At 51.0% G+C, this 13,483-nt stretch overlaps 1 protein-coding gene across 9 annotated transcripts; it reads right to left on the bottom strand.

The window, feature by feature from the left end:
• Positions 1-2,427: 2,427 nt before the first annotated feature.
• ADCYAP1 (adenylate cyclase activating polypeptide 1) lies at positions 2,428-10,034 on the bottom strand. Of its 9 annotated transcripts, none has more exons than XM_081148652.1 (7): positions 9,341-9,968; positions 8,912-9,022; positions 6,663-6,791; positions 6,124-6,222; positions 4,955-5,095; positions 4,383-4,495; positions 2,428-2,929 (listed from the first exon to the last, which is right to left on the bottom strand). In XM_081148652.1, the coding sequence occupies exons 2-6, from the start codon at positions 9,013-9,015 to the stop codon at positions 4,411-4,413; spliced, it is 558 nt and encodes a 185-aa protein (XP_081004778.1). In that variant the 5' UTR covers positions 9,016-9,022; positions 9,341-9,968; the 3' UTR covers positions 2,428-2,929; positions 4,383-4,410. The 9 variants fall into 9 exon arrangements, with proteins under 9 accessions (XP_081004778.1, XP_081004781.1, XP_081004782.1 ...); XM_081148655.1 differs by lacking the exon at positions 9,341-9,968 and adding an exon at positions 9,228-9,323; XM_081148656.1 differs by lacking the exon at positions 9,341-9,968 and adding an exon at positions 9,228-9,300 and having other exon boundaries at positions 2,429-3,329.
• Positions 10,035-13,483: the final 3,449 nt, after the last annotated feature.

Below are 13,483 nucleotides of genomic sequence, written 5' to 3'. Positions count from 1 at the left end.
AAAGAAGCATTTGAGTTTCAAAGACTGAGAAGAACCTCTCCTCCTAAAGGAGGCGGATACATGTTGGAGAATAGTAGGCGGTAAGGCTGGCTACAAACTAGGTCAGATGCATGAAGAACTTTGAGCCCTGTGCCAGTGGAAGCTCCCCTTCAACATCTGATGAGAGGGTGATGATAAGAAAAAGCTCAAACTGCCTGGTTGAAGGGAGAATAGCCAAGGGCAGGCTGACCAGTTACAAACCAGGGTAGGAAGCCAGTGGTGAGACCATGGGCAGCAGCAAGAGGAACGAGCATCTTCCTTCTTCAAAGGGTTGCACTGGAAGAGGAGAACTCAGACTGGATCTTGGTTCCCAATCTTGTAACAGTGTGAGCAGTGGGGCTGAATTTAAGGTCACAGTGGGGCACCAAGTGAAATCATCTTGCAAACAGTTATGGGGGTGAGACACACTCAAGTCAAATTTGGATATAATGCATTTGGAAGTGGACTTCTGGATCTGAAGAATTACTGCCAGCTAGCTGCACAATTTCTCTCCATTATTTCAGTAGTTTCTCAGTCACCTGATTGAATTTTCTGGATGCTACTTATAGGATCACTCTCCTTCCAGGAGCTTCTTTAACAGACAGAGCCAACCAGAACATTTAAGCAAATAATGCTAACTATGGCCTTAGTGACCTAAAGGAAATATTGCAACTTTCAAAGAACCTGATATCCATCCAAGGAGAGTACGGCTCTTTGATGTATTTATTACTGTGTAAGTGTAGCATGACCTGTTACTTATTTAATATGGAAAAAACACCCAGTCCAAGCACACATATGTGCCTACATGTCACCAAATTCTAGATCTATGTGGTCTCAAACTTCAGTGCCTATTAATCTAGGAGTTTTATTTAAAATGCAGATCACTGTTTCTGCTAGAGCCCTGAAATATGCATCACTAACAAGTCCCCCAGGAAATATTTTGCAAAAAAAATATTCTTTGGAAAAGTACTACCTTAACTCCCAGGTGTTAAGCTCTCTCAGCCAGTGTGCCTCGCCCATCTTAGGTGTCCAATAAACTGTATTGAATCAATGTATTCTCAGTCCTTACAGCCTTAAGTCACATATTATAATTTCTTGGATACCTAAACATATCAAGCCTTCCAAGGAGAAGCCATCATTTGAGTTATCCCACATAAGAGACTAGCCAATTGCTATATACATGAACTTGACTTGAAGTCAGCCAAGTCTGGGGCTTAGCTCTACTTTCTGGACAAGTCATTAGCCTCAACCAAAACAATTATCTTTCTTCATTTTTCCCATTTACCACACTAGCACACTATATACAGTATGTCTCCATTAGGGGTGAGGAGGGGTGTTAAAAGATGACAAAAAACTCAGTATCTCATAAAACCCAATGTAAATATGAATTATAATGTATACATTTCTTCTAATTTACTACAAATGGGATCTCTAGATCATAAGTTCCTCCCTATATGATACCGGGCCTTAAATACTGAGCTAAGCTCTGAAGACAGTTTTTGAATCCTTGCTGGTATTTTTATTTTTGCTGGTCCTTTAGTACTATTGTGACATATTTATTGACTTATTAATTTACTGCATTAATTTAAAATAAAAATCTGGCAATTTAAATTAAATAATACGACATTATGTGACTTTCAATACAAATTTTTTTAACCCAGAAATCATCAAAGGCTTCAAAAGTATATTTTACCAGTGAGAAATTTATAAAAATTTCATATGAAGGCTTTGCTTTAAAGTCTGCTAAGATGAATTAATAAAACAAATAATTCACAAAGGACTTTTCATATTTCTCCTAGGCTTCAAAGTACATTTTCTTTTAAAGGTATTTAATTAACTCTTTGCTTATTCATGTTTTTTGTTCCTTCTTTCCAAAGCATTTTAATCAGAGATAGTTGTCTGTAGGTCTCTAAACATATTTTAAAACCTCCAAAACTGATTATGTAAATCATTTTTATACAGAATTTTATAGAGTCCAATTTAGTCTGCAGAGTGACTTGCAAGAAAACAATGTTGGATTGATATTTTATAAGCATAACTGATACCCATGATTTTACTCTCCCACCACTGGATATAACTTTCTTAAATACTGAACAATGTAATATAAACACTAGGGGATAGAAATTCATCTAAATTGTGCATCCTATAAATGTCCCAACATTTGTGCCCATTTATAAGCTTAATATCTTCTCAGGCATCTTCTCTGAGTAGCTACTTCATATTTTTAGTTGAATCCATAACCCATCAAGCAGATATTCAAGTACATTTATGAAAATACATAGATGCTTAGATAGATAGATATCCCAGACATGAAAATTCTTGTGGTGGGTAAAGAAAATATAATACTTTAAGAGATTTTAAAAGTAGTTATTTCCTGATGTCTTTTTTCTCCAAACATTAGACGAAGTTGCATTGTTTACAAAAATTTATTCATACAAATTTTACACACTTCATATAACAGTTATCAAAGTCCTAGTTATAGATATCATGTGTGTAATAATACTTGGTTATGATGTTTTTATAATCATTTGCACACAAAATAAGAGCTTTAAGACTAACATCTACCTAAATTATCACTATATCATAAGTCTGCTTAGTAAGGCTCTTGGCATTTCTAAAAAGTATACAAAAGATTAAACTGGATGATCACTGTAAATGCTTGCAACTAGCCACGGAAACACTAAATTAGACTTCATAAATGAAAGGTTAACTAGAGCCCTATTTCACCACTAACAGCTGACACAAATACAGAAAATTCTGCCCATTGTCCAAGAAACAAATAATTAAGACTAAAATGCAAGCCGATGTGTTGCAGCATTGTAGGGCCACTAAATAGCCATCTGTGATTCGTGGCGATTTAAAAGGCGAAGAAAGGCACTACAGCTGCAAACTGCGTCCCGGGTCACATTGCCTGAGGAGACAGCAGAATTAAAGAAAGATTGATCCCGTACACAGGACTCAGGCATAGATCGAATGCCTCTGTGCTTTCACTGTTTGCAATGTGATCTCCTGGCAGCATCCATCCCGCCTGGGAATGCAAATTCAATTCTGTTTTCTTTGATTTATGACTTCGTACTGATCAAATCCGTAAAGGAAAAGGAAAGGTCCTTTAAACTTTACAAGCTAATGTTTAATCTTTTCTTGTTCTTCTTTTTATTTTTTATTTTTTCAAAAGAATTTGTGCCTGAAATCTGGGAGTTTGTCTGGTTTGCGTGTTGTTGCTTGATCTGGTTGTTGGGTGAAGGTTCTTTTGTTTATAGAGATTATTCAGTATGTTCCAAAAATTGATAGGAAACAGACAGACATGCTTTCTGTAGCCAAGAAAGGATACAAAGGGAAGTTCTCAGGGTCTGTTGGAGCTTGCTTACCTTACTCTTGACCACAAATATAAGATAGTACTCATACATAAGATGAGGTTTAAATGATTTATCAGTTAGTAAAACTGAGCAACATGTGAACACTACACATTCTAATATGACAAAGGTTGGTTTTATGAAATAAATTTTACTAAGCAATAAGCCATAATGTAGAAAAATACATTTTTACCTACAAACTCAATAAACAAGAAACAAAAGGTTCATATTTAGTGCATCATTACTTAGTGATAACTACATAGGGTTTCCTAAACTTTACAATAAGTGCTTGCATCAAACAACAAAAAAGTAAGACACGTTCACAAGTTTAAGAGAAGTGAATGAAAATGGTAAACAGTACTTAAACAGTGCTAGAGGGTAGGGAGGCGGAGTCTTCAGAAAAACCACAAAAGAGAAGGGTGGCTCCTACAGAGCAGGGTTCAAAGGGGAGGATCCTGGCCATTTCACAAGATGAGAAGCGTGGACAGCACTGGAGAAAAACACATTGTACTTTGCATCCATTTCAAACACCCAGCACCCAGTCAGTCAGTCAGGCTGGGGACCTAAGGTGGGGACTCAGCTTACCCCCAGCATCCCAGAGCTGGGGCAGCCCCAAAACAGTCCCTCTCCAGGGTCCTCCTCCTACTGCCTTATGCTCTGCCTCTTCCAGTTTACCTGCATTTCTTTTACTTTGTTCCAATTGTCCTAACCTTGGGATATTGGGTTTCCTGGAAGTACAGAAAAGGGAGCTTCCTACCGAAGTCTCCCGTCTCTGTACAATCTCCCAACTCTTGCCCCAGGGAGTAGTGTGAATTCTGGGGAGAAGCACAATTTAGATAGAGCTGTTGTTTAGTCGGGAGAATTTCCTTCTGGGCTGAGAGTCTAAAGAGAGACAAATACACGTAAAAGTAGAATCAAAGAAAGCAGAAGTATTAGAATTGTCCCCCAGGGAGGGGGACAGTGCTTAGTTGAGTTGGGCTGGGATTGAAGCAGCCTGCCCCAGAGACTCACCGGGGGAGAATGTCATACAGCACTTCTCTCAAATTATTTCCTCAGAATCTCCCTGAAGCGGGGCGTCATTGTTTATGTACGGTAACAAATGATCAGTATTAAAATCTTCAGGCCTGTCGTGGATAAAAATACTATCCTTTTAATTCCAGTTTACAAAAATAGGAGTAATATTCAAAACAATGATTGTCTATTTTTCTATTTTATATAAATACATAAACAGCTCAGGTGAATTTCAATCCTTGTGCACATTTTTATGAACTGCTCTCTATTATACTTATATATATTCTTAAATATATATATTTATAATATATATCAATAATTGGTCCACAAAGTATATCTGTGCATTCTCTAGTGCTTTGTAAAAAGAAAAACAATATTATTATCAAAATATTCATTTAATGGCTTTACTTCATACATAAATACATGTTTGGATAGAACACACGAGCGATGACTTCCAGTTTGTTGGAAAAATGACTTTTCATTGCGTCAGGGTTGTATACACAAGGTAGCCGGTAACTCATCGCTACAAATACGCTATTCGGCGTCCTTTGTTTTTAACCCTTTGTTTATACCTTTTCCCTAGGACCGCAGCCAAGTATTTCCTGACAGCCATTTGTTTCCTGTAGCGGCTGTAGCTGTCGGTGAAGATCCCGTCCGAGTGGCGCTTGGAGAGCGGGTCTGAGTCATCCTTCGCGCCGCCGCCGCGAAAGCCACTGCAAGGACAAGGGTGGGAGGGGGGCGGGGCGGAGGCGCGGGCTCAGCGGCTGCGGGCGCAGGCGGGCCCACCCCACGCGGGAGCCCGGAGGGAAGGCCGGAGCTCGCACCGCCCCGCTCGGCCCCCTCTAGCTGGGAGGGCTGGAGGCAGAGCTGCGAGGGGAGCCTCTCGCTCCTGCCTCCCCACCGAGCCTTTCCTGGCGCCGCGTCCTGACGAAAGGGGCCCTGGCAGAGGCCGGGGCCAAGGGCACGCGATTTCAGCCTAACCTCTGTCCATCAGATAGGACCGTCCAGTCCGTGAGTTCGCGCTGAACCGTCCTAATAGAAAATAACGAAAGAGCCCTAACGGCCAGGCCGGCTGCTGCCGTGGGCTTCGCATCGATCGTGCCCCTGCTACCTAGTCAGACGCAAGCACTCTCCTTCGGCATGCTAAGTTGAAAAACGTGATAATAATACAAGTCGACAGACTGTAGGCAATATTTTTCATCACATGAATTATTCATTACGAAAAATGCAATCTGTTTCCCCACGGGCTTTATTAAAATACTGCCTGCTGCTGAGAGATGCTCCACGCAAGCCCGGTGCTCTGGGAAGGTCTAGCGCGAGCAAAAACTGTTTGTCCCCCTAAGTGTCCAAATTTGAAGGTTTGTTGGTTTCCATCTGAACTTACAAAAAAATAATTTTTTTAAGTCGAACTTAGAGGAAGTTCTGGCAAATCGTCCCGCGAAGCTTGAAGGTTTCTGAATAACGGAGGGGGCTATTTGGTTTCTCTTTTTTTCATTCAAAACGGATCAAAGTCCGCGGTTTTCCTGCCCTCTCCTTTTTCCTCTCGGATCCCCGAGCTCCCTCTCCAAATTTCAGGTACCAGAGTGGAATCTCCGCCCCGCGGACCCTGGGACCCCGCGGCGCAGGCTCGCCCGCAGCCCCACGTGCGCGCAGGACGCAGGAGCCGCCCCGCGCGCTCCAGGCCGACGCCCACCCCGGCGCGCGCGCGCCACCACGCGCCCGTCAGCTCGCCGACTCTTACCCCAGGCCGCTGGCCACGAGCTTCTGCAGAAATTTCTTGCGGGACAGCCGGTCCAGCACTTTGCGGTAGGCCTTGTCAAGGATCAGGTTCAAGACGTCTCTAAGGGGGAGGCGAAGTGCGCGCCCAGGGTCACCGTCTCCGTCCCCGCGGCTGCCCAGGCCCCCCGCAGGCGAGCCCGCAGCTCGGGGCTCCAGGGGTTAACGGGAAACCCCCAGAGGCCCAGACCCCGCGAATAACTCTCTTGGGAGTTTCCCTAGAGTGACCGCCAGGGACGGAAGTTCCTCCTGCCCTCCTGGGGAGCAGGTGTCTGGGCTCCCCACCGGCCGGCGCATCCCCTGGCCCCCTCCCCCCCACGACCACAGACCTTGCGGTCACCGCTCGGCCCTCCAGTCCCCACAGGCCGGCCCGCGACCAACTTTCTGTCGCCGTCGTGGGGACCAGGGAGAAGGCTGTCTGGAGGACTTTTATGAGAAAGAACCCACGGGGTGCGCAACACCCGGCCCCTCCCACAACCTCAGTCCCGGGCGCCGCGTCCGCACCTCATCTCCCTGGGGTGGCGGAGCGCGTCGGCCTCGCGGTACGCGGGGGCGGGGCTGTCCGTGCCCGGCGGCTCCGTGTAGTACTTTTGCAGCAGGTTTCCGTCTTCGTCGTACGCCTCCTCCTCCGACCTGCCAGGGTAGCGGGGGCAGAAGGCGTGGTCAGGACAGGTGCCTCCCCGGCTGTGCCGGGACCACCCCCCCCCCCCCAAAAAATGGGCTCCCTCTGATTTTTCTGCCTCCTAACGGTCTCCCACGGAGACCTGCCTCTTCTTCCCGGACAGGGGTCGGGGTAGACCTGGGGCGGAGGAAACTACATCCGAATGAAATTCCCACCCGCGAGGCGACTCTCCCAACCCTCGAGTCGCGGGTGAAGGGTCGGCGCCTCCGCGGGCACTGGGGAGCCCACGCGTCTCCGCGAAGGGTCGCCCCGCTGCCCGCCGGCTCCCGAGCCTCCCCGGACCGCAGCAGCGGGCGAGTGCGAGCGAGGTCCGAGGAGCCGGGCGCTGGCCCACGCGAAGGCCCGATGGACCGGCCGGGCGCAAAACACCGAGGGCGGGTGGATGCGGGTGCGCGGCGGCCAACTCCGGCAGCCGCCCCCACCCAGCCTCTGAGCCCAGGGGAGCCCTTTCCCGCACGGATGTAGGTCACGGAGAACCTCCGGCTTCTATTTTGGGCCGGAGAGGATCTGGCAGGAACACGAATAATAGATGTCTCTAAACTTAGTCGATTTGGCGGCGGCTGGTTCTGTGGCATCTCCGTGCCTTCCGTGCCTCTCGCCCGGGGAAATGGCTGGGGGTGAAAGTGGGGCTTTATTAAGTCCCCTAAAAAATTGTTCTCGCTAATCTGTTAGCGATGGCAAGGCGACGGGACCGCATCTCAACCTTGGGGATCAGGAAAATGGGCAGCAGTGGCCCGAGAGCCACAGAGAGCGCAGCGGCCGCGCAGTCGCCCTCGCCTCCCGCCTCTAACCTAGATACCGGACGGGGCGAGGTGGGTTAAAGCACAAAAACTCCTCGCTTTCGGCCGCTGGAGAGACTCGGAAATCGGCCGGGCACTTCGCTCTCTCTAGGAGGGGTTAAAGTCACACTTCGTTATTCCGCACTCCTTCCCTTCATCCCTGGAGAGCTAAGGGCAAAGCAAGCCCATCCTTGCGCCTGCCTCGTGCCCAGGCTTCCCCGGGCCACCCGCCTCTGCCCTGACCCGCTGGCCGAAGCCCCCGGGTCTCCCTGGCCACCTCCCCCCTCCCTGTGCCCAGATGTTGGAGGGTTAACACTACAGTCAGAACCCGTCTCTCGGGCCAAATCAATGGTCAGTGGCCCCTAAGGCACGGTTTTGGGGACCGGCTCGGAGAAACAGCTTTGCAGGCGCAAGTCGCGCTCCTCGCCGCCAGGAGACCGGTGCACGCGGGGCGCGGGCGCGGAGCTGCAACGCCGGGTTTCACTCACCCGCTGACCCGTGGGGCGCTCTGGGGCCGAGCCCCGGAACCCGACTGGTTAGAAGCCAGGCTTAAGAGAAAAGCCAGGCTTACTCCGCCCCAGGCGGGCAGGGCCGGCCACATACCGCCCGCCCGCCGGCTTTCCCCCGGCTGTGCCCGCCGCCGCTGCACCTGTTTCTCCCTCCCCCTCCCCCCAGGCTCCTTCTCGTCCTTCCTTCTCTCAAATCGCTTCTCCTCACCCTTTCCCGGCCAACACCCCCCTTCCTCATGGCAGCCTGGGGCTCAAAATGCAGTTGGAAAACGTATCACTTGAAAGAAAGCTCTTCCAGGAGAAAGAATTGGAATTGAGGTGAGCGAGACCCCTCCGCGACCGTGCGGAACAAGCGGTAACAAAGCAAAATCGCCGGGAGCTTCGCGCTCAGCCCCCACCCGGCTCCGGGCGCCCAGGTCCTCCTAACTCCGGCTGAGACCAGGGCGAAGAAGTCCAGCTCCGGGCCAGGCCCTGCCCCGCTCCCGCGGGCGGGGCTGGAGGTGGGTCGGCTGCTCCAGCCCCCGGGAGCGCGCTCCTTCCCCCGGCCCCTCGGCGGCCGCGGGCTGGGGGAGGGGCGCCAGCCGGAGCGGCGTCCGCCGGGCCCTGGAGCTCGGCCCGGGCCGGGGCGCGCGGCCCGCCCGACCCAGGCTGCCGGCGGCTGCGCCCCGGGGCGCGTGGGGCGACGGTCGTGGCGGGGACGGAGGCACTGCGGGAGGACGCCCGCGAGGAGGTTTCGAGGGGAGAGAAGCCCAGCCTCGGTTCGCCCGGGCAGCCAGCACCTACCTGAACCCAGGAAACGGGAGCCCGGTGGCGTCAGGTGAGCAGTACACGCTGCTGTGCATTATTATCCCGTAGACCAGCAGGGCCAGCCTGGCTCCGCTACACATGGTCGTTCTGTGCAGGACGGGAGAGAGGGCGCGCGGCCGTCAGAATGCCCCCGGCCTTCCGCCCTGCAACCCCCAGAACTCGGGGCGCTGGGGGAGGGGCGGAGCGACAGCCCGAGCTTGTCCCGCCGCTTCCTCTCCCTATACGGACTTAGAGATATAAATATATATATACATGTATACATACATACATACGTATATATATAGCGCCAGACCTGATGCGAAGGAAATCTAAGTGGGACCCTCATGCCGGCGAAAGCTCCGGCGGGGAAGTGAGCCGCCCGCGTCGGCGAGACGCCCTCCCCACCCCCTACCATTCAGTGCTTACCGCCGCCGGGAGAGGGTTTGCTGCCAAGTAGGACGGCGAGCTAAGGGTTCCTCCAAGTTTCCGCGCGGGAGTCACAGCCCCGCAGGCACCGCCGTCTGGCGTCGGGGTCCGAGGAGAAGCCGCAGGGACGCCCGGGGGCCGCGGGGGCAGCGGGGGGACTTGTTCGCCGCGGCCGGTGTTCTGTTCAAAAGTTTGGAGACGCGCAGAACTGGGAGGGCGCGTGACGCCGAGGGAAGGGGCGAGGAGAGGGGTGTAGGAGAAAGGCAGGAGAGGGGACGGGCCGCAGGGGGGTGGACAGAGTGGCCGAAGTCCACCGGGGAGAGAAGTGAGCGGTTAAGGGGGAAAGGGCAAGTCGAGGAAGGAGAGGAAGGCAAAGAAGGAGGCCGAGGCGAGGCCGGCGTCCGGGGAGCCGCCGGTCGGGCCGCCGCGCCAGCCGGCAGAGCCTTCCCCGCGCCGAGGTCCCTCCGGCGGTGTCTGAAGCTGCGGCTGCTTCTGCTAACCGCCGGTGGTTACGGAGGTGACCGGCCCTCTGCTCCTATTTATACATGCAGTGGGCAGAAATCTATCGGAATATGTTTTTAGAAGAGGCTTCTTTGTCAACATCTGCCTGCCTATGGCCTTTAAGTACAGAATATTTTGTTGCACTGTTGCGCTCATGAAATGACTTCCTCTTTTTTTTTTTCAGTCACGCAATGATCGGTATCAGAAAAAGACGTCAGCATCCTAGTCCCTCAAGGAACATATTAACTATTCTGTGCTGTCCTCTTGGATGATAAGATCCGAGTCATCCACTTCTCATAAACACCTTTCACGCACACTGTAATCCAATTTTTAAGAAGTCCGATTATTTTTTGGTTTTTCAATTTTAGCCATTTCTCGAAGATGGGCAGAGAATTCATAGAATTTAGAGCATGGTAAAAGTCATGTTTTTAATGATGTCCCTACTATTTCTCTTTACTATTTCTCTTTCATCAAGCCCCAGCAATCAAAGCTCTGGTCCCTGGAATTAAGCACCATCAAGCTCTCCTATTAATAAATTTAATTTAGATCTCCTAATTTCTTGCGTATGTTCTTTCACATAGACAATTAAATGTGGAAGTCGTTTTGTTTGTAAAGGGAAGTCTTGCAGGATTTTCAGTAAATTGCTAATGAGTCTGGCTGTCGTTGACAGTCTGGCCATGAGTAGATTGATTAGAGTAAAGCTGCATCCAGGGTATGGCTCTGAGTGCTGAACCTGTTTGGTCTCAGATGCTATAAACAGTGAAAATTGCCCCTGATTCAGTTTTTCACCACAGCCTCTAAATCTGAAGATTTGGCCGTGGTGCCATTAATTCATTGCCCAAGTATCCCACTGTTCAGAACAACCTCCCCCCCTTCCCTTGCAGTGTCCATAAATGTCCTTAAAGCTGAGAGCTGAGAATGGTGCAATCCTTCTAGATTTGGGTAAAGAGCAGGCTATGTCTCCCTTTAGTCCTGGCTTTTGGAGCTCTAAGTGACCTATTTGAACACTTTCACACTTTCTGTGGCTCTTACTGATTTGGAGAATTGAAACTCTGAGATTGTGCTTTCCTCAAAAATTCAAATTTTAAGAAATTTGGAGCGAGAAATGTTTCCCCCCTTTATTTACAACTTGAGTTGTAAACTGGGAAAGCATGAGGATTTCCAGCCCAAGTTCACTTGCTGAGGGTTTCTAACAGGAATCCCTCTGTTGGGAATGGTAAAAAATTTAAAAATAAATAAATAAATAAATAAATAAATAAATAAATAAATAAATAAATAAATAAATAAATAAATAAATAAATAAATAAATAATAAATAAATATAAATAATAAATAAATTTAACCAAAAATGAAATGAAGAGGAAAGCAATAAGGAAAGGCCACAACAGGGGAGACCTCAAAGTCCCTGGGTGATTTAAGATTTGTAAATTTCTACCCCAGTGAAAGAACTCGGGCCTATTTCTTTCAAAAAGGAAGTAGAGCCATCGATAACCATTAGCGTGTGCATGTTAATTATTTGGATCTTAAAAATTCTAGGAAATGGCAATCTAGTGGGAGTGTTTCCTGTTACTGCGGTTTGGCCCTAACCTTTAAGTGAGCTAGAGCAGCTCCGCATGCTTCGTCTAAGACAAAGCTTTATCGCTTGGGTTGGATGCCTGCCCCGCTCTCTTATTTGAGGTTTAATTCTTCCTCCGAGAAGACAAAGTTTTGCCCACTCCTTCCCGTTATCGGCCGGAAGCTGCCCACTGCCTCCTAGTCCATTCCTGGGGATGCCCCGCGCCGCCCGACGGCAGCCGAGCCTCCAACCCCGTCTCCGCGGGGATGGGTCGCTCTGCCTCCGCTGGTTTGTTGGCGGGTGTACACGCGCGTGTTCCGCGTGGGGCTCTGCCCCGGGAGCGAGCTCACACACGACGGGCGGGAGGTGAGCGCCGCGCGTGGCTGAGCCGAGACGTCTGTCTTTCCCACGCGCCCAAGGCTGTCAGGGCCTCTGGCTGTCCTGTCCTCGCCTTGCTTCGCGTCAGAGATGAACTGCATTAAAATTCTCTCTCTCCTCCCACGCGAGTTCGGAAATGAGTTCAATCTGTAGACATACTTGAAAATTTCCAAGACTCCTTGTACGAATTCACTACCCAACCTGAGTAAAGGGAGCCACCATGCGGGGAGTTTGCTGACTTCATGGTCCGTGGAAGCGGGAAACCCACAGACACCATTCGCTGGGTGGGGGAGACGCGCACCTGCGGGCGCCCCGGGCTGCGGCGCCCCGGCCGCGCCTCGGGCTCGCAGAGGCTGCGCCACCTCCGCTCTTCTCACCCGAGCTCCCTCAGTGCGGGGCCTCGGGGCGCACCCCGCCCGGGCCCCCAACCCGCTCGGTGAAGTGAAAAACTAAGCAGAGAATTTAATGAGATTTTTTTTGGTCATTGAACTCCAAAAACATGTAGCTTCGGAGACCCATTCATTTCTCAGCACAATCTGAAGACCCGCCCCCCCCGCCGCCCCCCAGCAGCCTGTTGGTGGGACTCAACCCCCCGACAGGACCGCGCCGACCGTTCGCGTCCCTGATGCCTCTGATTAGACGAGTTTGGGGCCAGTGGGCAAGGAAGCTCTCCTGCTCTGGAAAGTCCTGGCCGGGTTCCCAGGGCGGGGGAGGTGGGGGGCTGAGGGAGGGAACTAGACGCGGAGGGCCAGTGGGAGGCCGCGGGGTCTGGGGCCGCGCCCCGGCCTCGCCAAATCTCCAGGGCTGAGCGCGGGCCCTTTGACTTTCTATTCAGAGGAGGCGCTTACCGGGCCATCGAAGCCTCAGTGACTAAAGCTACCCCAAGTACGCCCTTTCTCCCCCCCTCCGGCCCCCCAAGGTGGGAGAGCTCTAACTGCCCCGAGGCAGGGCCCGGAAGCACCAGACCCTGCGCCAGCGCAGTGCCAGCCTTTTCATTACCAACGCAGGCGCCAGGCTGGCTCACCGGGAGGGTGGGGCTGGGGCTGGGGCTGGGACCTCCACTAGGGTGCCCTGAGCGCGGGAGAAGGGAGAGGGGAGAGTGAGACCAGATAAGTGGGAGGGGTGGGGGAAGGGGGGAGAGCCTCCCAGTTTTACCCTCTCCTTACCGGGGTTCCCTTCCAAAGGGATTTCTACATCCTACTAAGGTGACTACGGTTAGGAGGGAGAGGGAAACCTTTAGATCTATATGCGATTGAAAATGGCAAGGGGGAGAGAGGGAGAAGGCGAGGAAGGGACCAAGGAGTCAGAACTTCCTATTTATGGGTCAGGCAAAGGGCCTCGCCCACAGCCGCACCCCCTCCCCAGCCTTCCACGGAGGAAGGGCAATCCCCCGGCAGGAACGCTTCCTTCCAGGCCGTGGAGGCAGAGAATGGCACCTAAGTGGGATCCTGCGTCCAGTTAGAAGAGTGAGCGGGCCCACGGAACTCCCCAGCCTGGGAGGGTCCACCCATGTCCTCTGTAAGGCCAAGGGGCCTGTTGGAGGTGGCAGTCTCCCGCTAAGGAGTGACCCACCCAAACACTGCTTGGAAATACTTGTTGGAAATGATAAAGACCCTGAATTCCAAGCCCCTAATGTATCGACCCCTTTTTAGCCGGTTTGTCCTGAAGATGTGAAAACAACATTTGGTCGGAAGTGGTGAACGCTGGCTA

This window comes from Miniopterus schreibersii (assembly GCF_964146895.1).
Source record: "Miniopterus schreibersii genome assembly, chromosome: 10".
In the NCBI taxonomy this organism is placed as follows: Eukaryota; Metazoa; Chordata; class Mammalia; order Chiroptera; family Miniopteridae; genus Miniopterus; species Miniopterus schreibersii.
The sequence above is the reverse complement of the archived record's forward strand: the minus strand, read 5'-3'. Positions and strand labels throughout refer to the sequence as shown.

Coding starts and splice junctions, on each gene's coding strand:
- ADCYAP1 (XM_081148652.1), bottom strand. CDS start 9,015: ATGTGTAGCGGAGCCAGGCTGGCCCTGCTGGTCTACGGGATAATAATG. Junction 6,792..8,911: donor CTCCCGTTTCCTGGGTTCAG/GTAGGTGCTGGC, acceptor CTACCCTGGCAG/GTCGGAGGAGGAGGCGTACG. Junction 4,496..4,954: donor GCTGCGGTCCTAGGGAAAAG/GTATAAACAAAG, acceptor TATCCACGACAG/GCCTGAAGATTTTAATACTG.